Source organism: Chrysochloris asiatica, unplaced genomic scaffold (genome assembly GCF_000296735.1).
Source record: "Chrysochloris asiatica unplaced genomic scaffold, ChrAsi1.0 scaffold00055, whole genome shotgun sequence".
NCBI classification, from domain to species: Eukaryota; Metazoa; Chordata; class Mammalia; order Afrosoricida; family Chrysochloridae; genus Chrysochloris; species Chrysochloris asiatica.
Window position 1 is genome coordinate 6163755 of NW_006408573.1, and position 12026 is coordinate 6175780.

Consider the following 12026-nt stretch of genomic DNA (forward strand, 5'->3'; position numbering starts at 1 on the left):
TATATATATATGTATATATATATGAGGCCCACATTAATTATATATATGAGGCTCTTTAAAAAACATCCCAACCAAAACCAAACAAACTAAAATATCTCCATGACTCCCCAGGGAAAACGAGAGAGTAGTGGCCGTGTGGCTTTCAGAAGTACAGACGAGTTTTATGACCACACGCAATCAACTGGTTCCCTCACTCTTGTAACTGCTCTGGTGGGCTTTGTGCAGGAGAGACAGAGAGAGGGTTCGGCTGTTGCTTCTTAGTAGGTGTTGTCACTGAGTATAGTGCCCCCTGTTTCTGCCTTCACTTACTCCCTACTTTCCTCTGTTTTCCCTCTACTCCTCATTGTTTAAAAATCATTGGAGGTCAATTTTCAGACAGAAATAGATTGGATTATAAAGTAAATGTTGAAAGAAATAGAAGGAAATGTACTATTTTATTTTCTTACAAAAGGTCATGGTTCCTGTCCATGTAAATGCATCCTGTAAATATTAATTTCCATTAAATACGGGAGAGATACTCAAATAAAGAAAAAATAAATAAATGAAAAAAAAAAAATCATTGGAAGCAAAGAATCTAGGATTCCAGCTCATAGTAAGCAGTTGTTGCATTCGAATTTCTAGAAATATGAGTAGCTGAGACATCTTCATTCCTCACCTGTTGACTGCCTCTTCTCAGGGTAAAAGAGATGAACAACCATCTGGCAGTCTCCCTGAGGGTCCTTAGCTCTGCTTCTCTCCATAGTAACAATGGTTAGGGTTTGACAATGTGCTCCCCACTTGCCAGTGGTATTGTGAGGGTGTGTGGTGGACGGTTCGTGTGCCCAAGGACCCTTCATTGAGACAGGCCCATACATCCACTAAGTCCTTTAATCATAGGCAAGCTGCCTGGAGCTGAGGCCCCTTCAATCTGAACGGCCTTCGTCTCTCGTTTTCCAGGGGAATCCCACTTCACGGTGAACCAGCAGCCCTTCCTATACTTCCAAGTCCTGTTCCTGACGGCACAGTTTGAAGCTGCAATCGCCTTTCTCTTCCGGATGGAGCGGCTGCGCTGTCATGCTGTCCATGTGGCCCTGGTGCTGTTTGAGCTGAAGCTGCTTTTAAAGTCCTCTGGACAGAGTGCCCAGCTCCGTGAGTACTGGGGACTAGGCTGGCAGCAGTGTGACCACAACATATCACCCATGGGCAGAGCCCCCTAACATTCCCTGCAGAGCAAAACACACAAAGTGCTATACCACGTGACCAGTCGGTCTGGTTGCCTGGAGAATGGTGCAGGAGAAGCCATCTCTGGAGTCTCCGGAGTCTGGTTCCCATGAGGACCTCGGCATTGGAAAGCTCAACCAGCCATCCCCTGTGCATCCCTGTATGGGAGTGGGGTGTTAGGGAAGGAGGAGGGCAGCAGGAACATCCCAGAGTACACACTGCTGTGGACAGTAGTCCTCACTGCTTCATCCAGACACCAGTATGCTTAGTTGTTTCCTACAAGGGCTCTCTATTCTGTACTGGAAACAAAATCCAGGACACAGTAGACTAGGCTGGGCTGTAGGTGTGGATGTCTTTGGAGTCAACGTCTATGGCTCCTGGGTTATAAGGGCCAGTGAAGTAGTGTGGTTGTGACCTCTCCTGTCTTCCACGGTGCAGTCAGCCATGAGCCTGGAGACCCTCCCTGCATGCGGCGGCTGAACTTCGTGCGGCTGCTCATGCTCTACACACGCAAGTTTGAATCCACAGACCCGAGGGAAGCCCTCCAGTACTTTTACTTCCTCAGGTAAAACTTCTGCTAGTTTTGATTCCTGCCATTCTGCAAATGACTATTAGAGGTCTTGCATCCATCCCAGGAACCAACCTGCTTCTGCCCCATTTTAGGGACGAGAAAGATAGTCAAGGAGAAAACATGTTTTTGCGCTGCGTAAGCGAACTGGTGATAGAAAGTCGAGAGGTATGTTGGTTCCTCTTTCCCTCTCTCCCCCAGTTTCAGTGTCTGTTCTTACACTAAGGTGACGCTGTATGTTCACCTCTGGTGGTTAGGGTAGAGCTGACCTAGGTGGTTGTCAGAGTTTTCCTTGGTTTCTAACAATGAAAATCTTACTGTTTTCTAGTATTTGTAAGATTTCTCCTACCTTTTTTATTTTCTTCCCCAGTTTTGGCTCAGAGAAATTGTGGGCTACTTGTGTTAGTCCTTGTCCAGTAAATTGAGTAAACTTTGTTTTGTCTCCACAGTTTGATATGATTCTGGGGAAACTAGAGAATGATGGAAGCAGAAAGGTGGGTGAAATGCCTCCCTAAAGAGCTATCGGTCTGTAGTTGGGGTTATCATTGTTCAAAGATGGTTTAGGATTTTAGGACTCAGTGCTAAAGATGAAAATTTGAACTTAACTGCTTAATTTGAAAAAGAAGAAGATCCAAAAAAAAAAAAAGAAAATTGTGGGACCAAAATGACCTTGATTTTACACGCATAATATCTTTCTTTAAAATACACAATCTGCGTTTAGATATCTTAACTCTTTTTGTTTTGTTCAGAATACTTAGCTGCTCTTGCCTACTATTTTTGAGCTGTGAAGGCTGCAGTTCTGCCATTCTCAGCTCCGAAATTATGCAAGGAAAAGTGAGTGAGTGCTGTAACAACCCCTTTCCCCTGTCCCCAGGTGGAAAAGTTAGAAATGCATTTGATCCTTCTCGAAAGGTACTTTCTGATACCAACACTGAAGTGCACCTGTTTCCATGAGCCTCAGTGATTCCCCTGAGACCTGTGGTACCCACTGGGCAGCAGAGCAGAAGGGGCAGAGACCTTGGCATCAGAGACTAGGGTCTCAGTCCCGCCCAAGGCACTCTCCCTGTGGCTTTGGGAAGGTGACTTGCTCTTTTCAGGGACTCAATTTTCAGCAATTTCAAAGAAATCAGAAGAGAGGACAGTGATGGTACTGACTGGGTGATGGCAGGTGCCAGGCACCGTACTAAGCACTTTATGTGGGTCACTACACTAACAGAGTAGAAATTGCTGTTATTCCTGTGTTTCTGCTGAGGAAATTAAGACTAAAGAGGTTAATCCTTTTCCCGAAGATCGCAGGGAGCTGGAATTTGAACCAAGACCTTCCAACCCCAGAACCCTCTTATGACATCTCTGCTGTCTTCAGGGTGGTGGGGTCAGGCCACCTGACTTAGTCTAGTCCTAGGAGTCCAGCACTGAGTGAGAGACGTCATGTGACCTGCCTTAGTTGTGTGATTCCTAATAGCCGTCTCAGACTCTCCTGACCACTCGGTCGCTGTGAAATGGCGATGATGATTTCGTTTAAACTGGACCCCACTTGTCGTGCACTATTCAGCACTGAGTGTCTCATGCTGTCTGCCTTGGGAAGCATGTTCAGGATCTTCCTGGTACTTTCTCTCGACCTCCTGATTTTCCCCTTAGTGTCTTACTCATCAGCAGATGTAAAATCATTGTCGAGTTCGCCTACCCAAGGGGTCATTTAAGGGTGATACAGTGGGTTAACTGTTGAACTGCTAACCGAAAGTTTTCTGGTTCTAACCCACCAGTTACTCCTTGGGAAAAAAATAGCACTGTCTGCTTCCCTCAAAATTTATAGCCTGAGCCAGAATTGACTCGCCAGCAGTGGTTGTTTGGGGTCATTTTGGACATTTAGATGCACAGGTGTCTTCCCACTAGCCCCTGTGCCCTCCCAGGGAGCCCACCCCTTTCCTATTTCTCAGAAGCCCTTCTCTCTTCCAGAAAGCTAGAGTCAAACTCACAAAAGATGGGCATTGCCCAGGGCAAGCATTTTCAGTTCAGGTCTTTTTCAGATCTCAGTTGTGTCTCTGTGTTTAAAATAACTGCTCTGTGTACCCTTCTCCCTCTCTCCCTCCATAATTTGTCTTGTCAGCCTGGAGTCATAGATAAGTTTACTAGTGACACAAAGCCTATTATCAACAAAGTTGCTTCCGTGGCAGAAAATAAAGGACTGTTTGAAGAAGCAGCAAAGCTTTATGACCTTGCCAAGGTAAAATGTGCCCTTCCTTCTTCTGCACTTAATAGCTGTGCCAGCCTTTTGGCATTAAATGCACAAACATTTTGATGAGGCCAGGGTTGTATGTTGTGCTACTCTCTTGGCTGAGATATTTTCTCCTAGCACTTAGGCAGTTAATGGGCCAGTCAGGGGGATATTGCTATTTCACAGAATTATTTATGCCCATAAGGTATTTCTGGCTAAATGAGAGCAACCTATTGGAAAGATACCCTGCAGGCATTGACCTGCCGTCTCAATTGGCAGCAAGAACGAGTGAGCATCACATGGAGGTGGGGGCACTCCTGGTGTACATGCCATTGTGCCTAACTCAGAACAGATGATGACTGCTGATCTTTTTATCAAGTGGAAATAAGCCAAGAGAGGGTTGTAATCCGTGGGGTCTTTTTATTTGTTTTAATTTAAAAAATGATTTTGATTAAAGTATTGTTAAACATCACAGAAACCTGCCCGTATCTGAAGTGTACAGCTGGATGAATTTTGTGTACACTTTCAAGATGTGGAACAGTTCTTTCCATCACCCCAGAAAGTTCTCTGTCTTGTTTTGATTATTCAGTTTATTTTTCTCTGTATTGATTATGCTCTTTGTTTTTAAAAACTGACCAGAATGCTGACAAGGTGCTGGAGCTGATGAACAAACTGCTCAGCCCCGTGGTCCCCCACATCAGCGCACCGCAGTCCAACCGAGAGAGACTAAAGAACATGGCGCTCTCCATCGCCGAACGGTGAGGCCAGGCTCTGGCTCAGCAGGATCCTAAGGGCCCAGTGCCACTGCCCAGTCAAGGGTGCCCACCCAGGCCTTTGGGGGTGACTCTGATTTGTTGGGCAGACGTAGCTGAGATGGCTGGAGTGGAGAGTGTTTCCAAAGACACTGTGGGATGTGAGGGTTTGATTTTAGGACCATTTCAAAATGATAACCTTAATCAGAGCAAACATTATTGGTGCTTAGACCAACGCATTCGTTTTCATATGACCATTAATCCTCAGTGACAGCCTGTTAGCTTAACTTTCTAAAGTGGCCTGGTGTGAGCATGTTACCCTTTAGGTCTCTGGTTCATTTTCTCTACAGTAGTGCCTAGATGTACCATTCCTTTCATCTCTTCTCGACCTCCTTCTCCTTCCCTCATCACACAAAACTTCATAGATTATTCAGATAATTCCATGAGACTGGAATTTTATTGTCTTGATTATTGCTCTAAAGAATTGGGCTCTGAAATATTTCATTATGGAGGAAGTTTCCTTGTAACAAACCTTCTGATGATGGGATTTTCACCTGTGTTAATAAACAAGTCTTCCTCATATACTTCCACTCTGTGTGTATGTACTCACGATCAGTGTAGAGTGTTGGTTTTGGTGTTGCTTTGAATTTACATAAATGCTGTCATTATTAAGTATAACACTTTGCCATTTGTTTTGTTACTCAAAATTATTTTTGAGGTCTAGGCATATTGATATACATGTTATTGTTAAGTGTCGTCCAGTCGGTTCCAACTCATAGCGACCCTATATAGGGTTTCTGAGGAGTAGCTAGTGAGCTTGAACCACCAACCTTGCAGTCCAGCTCATTAACCATAAAGATTTGATTTGATTTTACCTGCCGGGTATTATTCCATCGTATAAATAGACCCTGTTGTTAGGTACCATTGAGGGGATCCTGATTGTTGGCAGCCCTGTGTCCAACAGAACGAAGCACTGCCTGGTTCTGTACCGTCCCCATCCTCCTATATTTGAGTCCATTGTTACAACCACTGTGTCAGTCCAGCTTTTTGAGGGTCTTCCTCTTTTACACGGACTCTCCTGTGCCAAGTGTGATGTCCTCCTCCAGGGACTGGTCTCTGCTTGATAACATGTCCAAAGTACATGAGATCAAGTCTGGCTGTACTTCTTCCAAGAGAGATTTGTTTGTTCTTCTGGAAGTCCATGACATATTCAATATTCTCCACCAACACATTCACTATCCTCCATTCAAAAGCTTTAGTCTCCTTTAGTCTTGCTTATTCATTGTCCGGCTTTTGCATGTGTACATGTGTTTGCGATGTCATTGAAAATACCATGGCTTGGGTTAAGCACACCTAAGTCCTCAAAGAGACATCTTTGCTTTTTGACACTTTAAAGTGACCTTTGGCCCAGTGCCATATAGCCTTTGATTTTTTTTTTTTTTTTTTTAACTTCCATGAGCATTGATTATGGATCCAGGTAAAATGAAATCCTTGACAACATTCATCTTTTCTCTGTTTATTGTGATGCTGCTAATTGGTCCAGCTGTGAGGCTTTCTGTTTTCTTTATGTCGAGTTGTAACTCATACTGAAGGCTGTGGTCCTTGCTCTTCATCAGTAAGAATATACCAAAATGCCATCTGTTCCAGTGCTTGTGGACAGTTGAGTTGAACTGGCAGTGTACAGGTGGAAATCCTTCTCTTGTGTTTCTTTGTACACATGTGCAAGAGTTTTTCTCAAAGTGAAATTATAGGGTACAGGGGCATAAATAGAAGAATCCTGGTGGCATGGTGCTTAAGCAAAAGGTCAGCAATCCAAATACATCTACCACTCCATGGGAGAAAGATGTAGTAATCTGCTTTTGTGAAGATTAACAACCTTTAAGGGGGCAGTTCTACTCTGTCCTACAGGTTGCTAAAAGTAAGAGTCCATTTGACGCTAGTGAGTTTTAGGACACAAATACATGTTCAGTTTCACTGTTGTTGTTAGGTGCCATTGAGTCAGTTCTGACCCATAGCGACCCTGTGTACAACAGAATGAAATACTCCCCGTCCTGTACCAGCCTCACAAGTGCAGTGATGTTTGAGCCTATTGTTCTTGCCACTGTGCCAATCCATCTCATTGAGGGTCTTCCTCTTTTTAGCTGACCCTCCACTTTACCAAGCATGATGCCCTTCTTCAGGGACTGGTCTTCCTGACATGTCCAAAGTACCAGAGATAAAGTCTCACCTTTGTTTCTTCCACAGAGTGACCTAACCATGCTTTTCCCAAACCGATTTGTTCATTGTTGTGGTATAGTCAGTCTTCGTCATCAACACCATCATTCAAATGGATTTCTCTCCCGCCTTTCTTATTCATTGGCTAGCTTTCACATGTAGACTTGGGTCAGGCATACCTATTCCTCAGAATGACATCTTTGCTCTTACAAACTTTAAAGAGCTCTTTTGCCGCAAATTTTCCTAAATGCAATACGTTGTTTGATTTCTTAACTGTTGCTTCTGTGAGTATTGACTGTGGATTCGAATAAAATCGTCACCCAGTGTTCTCCTATTCATAAGGTTTTCAGTGACCAACCTTTCAGAAGTGGTCCACCTCTCCTTATCCTGCCTGTCTTAGTCTTTCAACTCTGCTAAAACCTGTCCACAAGATTGAACCCTGCTGGTATTTAAAATACCATTGGCATAGCTTCCAGCATCACAGCAACACACAAGCCAATCATGATGTGATACACTGACAGATGAGTGCTGGTCAATTTCTCTAGGTAACAGCAAACAGTTTTCCAAAGAGCTGCTCCTAAATTCACCATCCCACTAGCAGTGTATGAGTGTTTCCATTGCTCCACGCCACTGTCAGCATTTGGTATTTAACTTTAGGCCTTCTGCTCATTTATATACTGCTACAGTAGATAGATTTTGATGACACATCTCAAAGGCACTTTGGAACAACGCTATTGATGGACAGATGGGGAATTCTTAAGAGAATTAACAGTGAGTTAACTGAACTAACAGACTAGCTCCCCAGTTTTGCTTCCAGACTGAGACAAAGGGTTTGTTTGGTGCCCTCTACAGATAACTCCTAATGAAGTGACCCAGAGGAAACTGGGCCTGGGTGCCTTCCCAGGATAACATAAAAGAACATTCTTTGGCAAATGGGGTGTCTCCACTTGCAAATAACCACCAGGATGGCTTTTTGTGCACGGCGGTACTCCCAGTCCTCCTGGAGATTTGGGTGCTGACACAGTGGTTGAGGCAGGAGAACAACACTCTGCAAAGTGTCCGTAGGTGGATTTGTACCCTGGATGCCTCAAAACAGTGTCTTCCTCTCCTTAAGTCCCCTAGCCCAGACAGTTCAAGAAGTTTTGATGCTTTTCAAATTATATGCTACTTTTAGGATTGTGCAAAAATTTATAACATGTCCCTGCCCCCTTTTTTGTCTTCTAGGTACAGGGCTCAGGGAATAAGCGCAAATAAATTTGTGGACTCCACGTTCTATCTTCTGTTGGACTTGATCACCTTTTTTGATGAATATCACAGTGGTCATATTGACAGAGCCTTTGATGTAAGTTTCAGGAGGGATGTTTGAAGTGCAAGTTAATGTATGCCCTTAAAAATTCAAGCCACTCATTGGAGTTCATTTAAAACAAAGGAAATTCCACCAAGATGCCTGTTAAATGAGGAAGGACAGCTACAGCTTTAGAATTTAAAGGGGAATTCTGTGTTGAGCTTTTCTTTTTCCATTTTTCTATTCCTTTCCCCCTTAATCTGAAAATAGAGCAGTTTCTCAAAGTAAATTGATAACTCTGACTTTTTTAATTGCTTCAGAAAAGGAGCCTCAGAATGCAGTTAGTACGTTAGAATCAGAGCCTTTGTGTGTGCTTGCTCGAGAAGTCTTCAATGGACTTGGTAGAAGAGGAGGAAGTGTCTGTGATGGCTTATGTCAGATGGGGTTGTGGGGTTTGTGTTTTTGCTTTAAACAGATCATTGATCGCTTGAAGTTGGTACCCCTGAATCAGGAAAGTGTGGAAGAGAGAGTGGCTGCCTTCAGGAACTTCAGTGATGAAGTGAGTCTTTTTCTCCCTGAGTTATGGAATTTGTTTTTCTACTTCTGTTAAGAGCATGTGGCACTGTGGGTTAATACGCTGGACTGTAAGCTCAGTTTGAACCCCAAGGTTAGCAGTTCAAGCTTACCAGCCGCTCTTCAAAAACCCCAGACAGAGTCACCATGCGTCAGAACTGACTCCGTGACACTCAGTAACATAAACAACAGTGGTAACTGGAAGAGCTCTAGTTACGATGGCCGTAAAGACTGGGATTTCCAAGACTCATCTAATTTCAAATGCCCTGGGCTGGTTTTCTGTGAAGACACACATCCTCCCCATCAGTTTATTGTCCTAATTCTTGACCCAGAAAATGCAGGCTTAAGTGATTGAAGATGTTCTTGGAAGAAACAGGTTTCTGGTTGACCCTGTGAGGTCTGGTCTAATTCTATTATAAGCTACTTGTTTTAGATGATGTTTTAGTGCTTAGCTAAGTTTTTCCCAAGAACATGCTTAACTCTGATCTTCTTGATATGTTCCTTTGGGTGTGTGAAACCTACATCATGATTCCCTGCAACCCTTGGCTCCCCGAACTGTTTTGTCTAAAAGAAGCAAGTGCAGTGGCCCTGGACTATGTGATCCTCCCAGGACCCCAGGACCACTGCCTAGCCTGGTGCTCAGCTGGCTGCACACTGAAATCAACAGGAGGGTTTCAACAAGTCCTCATTCCCAGGTGCAGCCATGCTAACCTCTAGAGCCACAAACATTCAGGGTCAGCTGCCTGGGTCTGGAATGTTACTCATAAAACAAAGACTTTTCCATTTTAAAGGAAGGAGTGAGGCCAACTTCTGCCTTTGTCGGGTGGGTGTCCACTGTGGCACATTCAGGTCAAAGGTCTTGCCCCTCACTGACTTCCCTGGAATTCTACCCTCAGCCCCTTGTTCCTGTGTTGTTTCCCATCTTTTTCTGGAAACATCATCCTTGCATCCTGGGCTGAAGTTGTGTACCAAGGCCTGTCCTAGTAGCCACTCAGGCCTTGCACGTTTATCAGAGACCCTGTAGTGTGTCTGAGGCCGTGGAGCGGTGGGACTGACATTCAGAGCCAGCTGTATTTGTTACTGAATCTGCTGGCCACTGGTCCACGTGCCGTTGGCTCACAGACCCTGCCTAGGAGGACAGGCCTCTTGCCCTCTGTCTGGGGCTTGCCCTCATTTTTGATATATAAGTATCATCAGCTCCTTTTTGATGGCTCTGTAGCTCTTTAAGGGGATGTGGTATGACCAGGACCACCTGGGAGTGGTTGTCTCCCTCCACCTATTTGCTGACCTGGGGCACTTGGTTCTTTTTCCTTCCTTATTCTGTGTTGTCTTCTCTGTAGATCAGGCACAACCTCTCGGAAGTGCTTCTCGCCACCATGAACATCTTGTTCACACAGTTTAAGAGGCTCAAGGGGACGAGTCCTTCGTCGGCGACCAGGCCACAACGAGTCATCGAGGACCGCGACTCTGTAAGATCTCTGAGTTCTTGAGAACCATTGCTGAAAAACCCCTTTCTGGTCCATTGTCTGTTGTATCTCATGAAACCATGTGACCGGAAACGGCACTCTTCCCTGGATGCCTGCTAGCGGAGGTGCTTGAACATTAAGGGGATCACTGCTCTTGAGCTAAAGACAAAACTGTGCTGGGCCAGTGACACTCACTTATTTAAAAAGTCAAGCGGAATGCAAATTTGCCGTTGATTACATGAGAATTTCCTGCCCCTCTTTGAATTTAAGGTTATTGGTGAGCTTTCATCAGTGAGCATTTTTATCAAGGCTAGTAAACAACCCTTTTGTAGACTCTCTTCTATTCCAGAGACAGCTTCTTCCTGATAGGAGCATCCAGCATACTTGAGTATGGGGCAGCAGTTCTTTTGAAGCAGTCATCTGAAGCTGTTCTAAATTTTGCTGGTTCCTTATTCAGTAATTTATCACTTGGAAATCAGAGTGAAGGTTGTCTTTTGTTACTGGAAACACTTGGGTTTAAATTCTTAGAGCTGTCTCTTTCCCTCCTGGAACCACTCCGCATGCACTGTTGCTGGGGAAAGAGAACCAAGCACTGATGCAAGGAAGGGAGAAACAGAAGGAAAGAGAGGCTGGGGAGGGCAAGAGTGGAATGGGGCTGCCCACTGTCACAGCCAGTGCCTCTGCCTCAAGGGGAGCTTGGAAACACAGGTCCCCACAGACGCAGGTGGGCAGAAGAAACCAGCCAGGAGAGAGGCTTGGGAAAGTGGGAGAGGCAGTTCTGAAGCACAGAGCTGTGGGGGGCCGGGGGGCAAAGGCAGCTGGCTTGGCAAACCCATTCACCTTCAGCTCAGTAGAGGGGCTTTGATGCCTGCTGGACCTGGGGCCCTAACTCTCTGCCATGCTGGAGAAGATGACAGTGGAGAGTGAGACTCTCATCCACCCACCAGGCATCTGCCCTGGTGCCACAAGGTGGAGAATGGAGCAGGATGGTGGCCACTCTCAGTACATTACCATGATTTGGAAGTTAACCTGTTTTTTTATCTGCCTCCCCTTTCTCTCAGCAACTCCGTGGTCAAGCCCGAGCTCTGATCACCTTTGCTGGGATGATACCCTACCGGACGTCTGGGGACACCAATGCGAGACTGGTGCAGATGGAGGTCCTCATGAACTAAGGGCGAGGCTCTGGGTGGCTGCTGGGATTGCATGCCGTCATGGGGGGGGGGGGGGGTTTCTGGCTTCATTTCTGTTGTGTTGTTTTGTTTTTGTATTATGTATTTTTGTCAACACCAATAAATTTCTTTGGTTTATATTTCTTTTAAACATCCTTTTATTTTCATTGTTTTGTTTTGTTTTTCCTTTGAAATTTTTGTTTACATTATTCTTTGTGTATATGGGGAGGAAGTGCCTTCACTCATTTTTTGGGCCAGAGAATGGTAGGCTATGTAGGCATCTTTAATTTGGTTTGAACTGACCTTAAATGATTAAAAGTCATCCAAAATGAGCAAGGAAAAGAAGCCACTGGGAGTGACTTTTGTTTACATAAACTATCCCAGAGAGCAGGGCCAGGGGCATTGTTCTCATGATCTGAGCATGAGAGTCCACATCAGTGTTAGGTGAACTAAGAGTGGCGTGTAAAACAGTAAACACTCAATGTCCTTCCACTTCCCTCAGGTGGACTCTGGGGTTCAGGTCATCTGGGACCTTCCCAAATCATCTGCGCCACTCCAGGAGTAGGTAATTTTACTGTTCTGTG

General features: G+C 44.9%; 1 protein-coding gene across 3 annotated transcripts in view; it reads left to right on the plus strand.

Annotated features, from left to right (window-relative positions):
• NUP93 (nucleoporin 93kDa) overlaps positions 1 to 11783 on the plus strand; it is a 133229-nt gene extending 121446 nt beyond the window's left edge. For 2 of the 3 annotated variants that reach the window (XM_006863545.1, XM_006863546.1), the window contains 10 exons: positions 937 to 1128; positions 1639 to 1765; positions 1864 to 1936; positions 2218 to 2262; positions 3876 to 3992; positions 4623 to 4741; positions 8174 to 8291; positions 8710 to 8793; positions 10148 to 10276; positions 11335 to 11783. In XM_006863545.1, the coding sequence (XP_006863607.1) occupies positions 937 to 1128; positions 1639 to 1765; positions 1864 to 1936; positions 2218 to 2262; positions 3876 to 3992; positions 4623 to 4741; positions 8174 to 8291; positions 8710 to 8793; positions 10148 to 10276; positions 11335 to 11445 (1115 nt within the window). In that variant the 3' untranslated portion in view covers positions 11446 to 11783. The remainder of the gene's footprint in view (positions 1 to 936; positions 1129 to 1638; positions 1766 to 1863; positions 1937 to 2217; positions 2263 to 3875; positions 3993 to 4622; positions 4742 to 8173; positions 8292 to 8709; positions 8794 to 10147; positions 10277 to 11334) is intronic. The other variant, XM_006863544.1, reaches the window with a different exon arrangement.
• Positions 11784 to 12026: the final 243 nt, after the last annotated feature.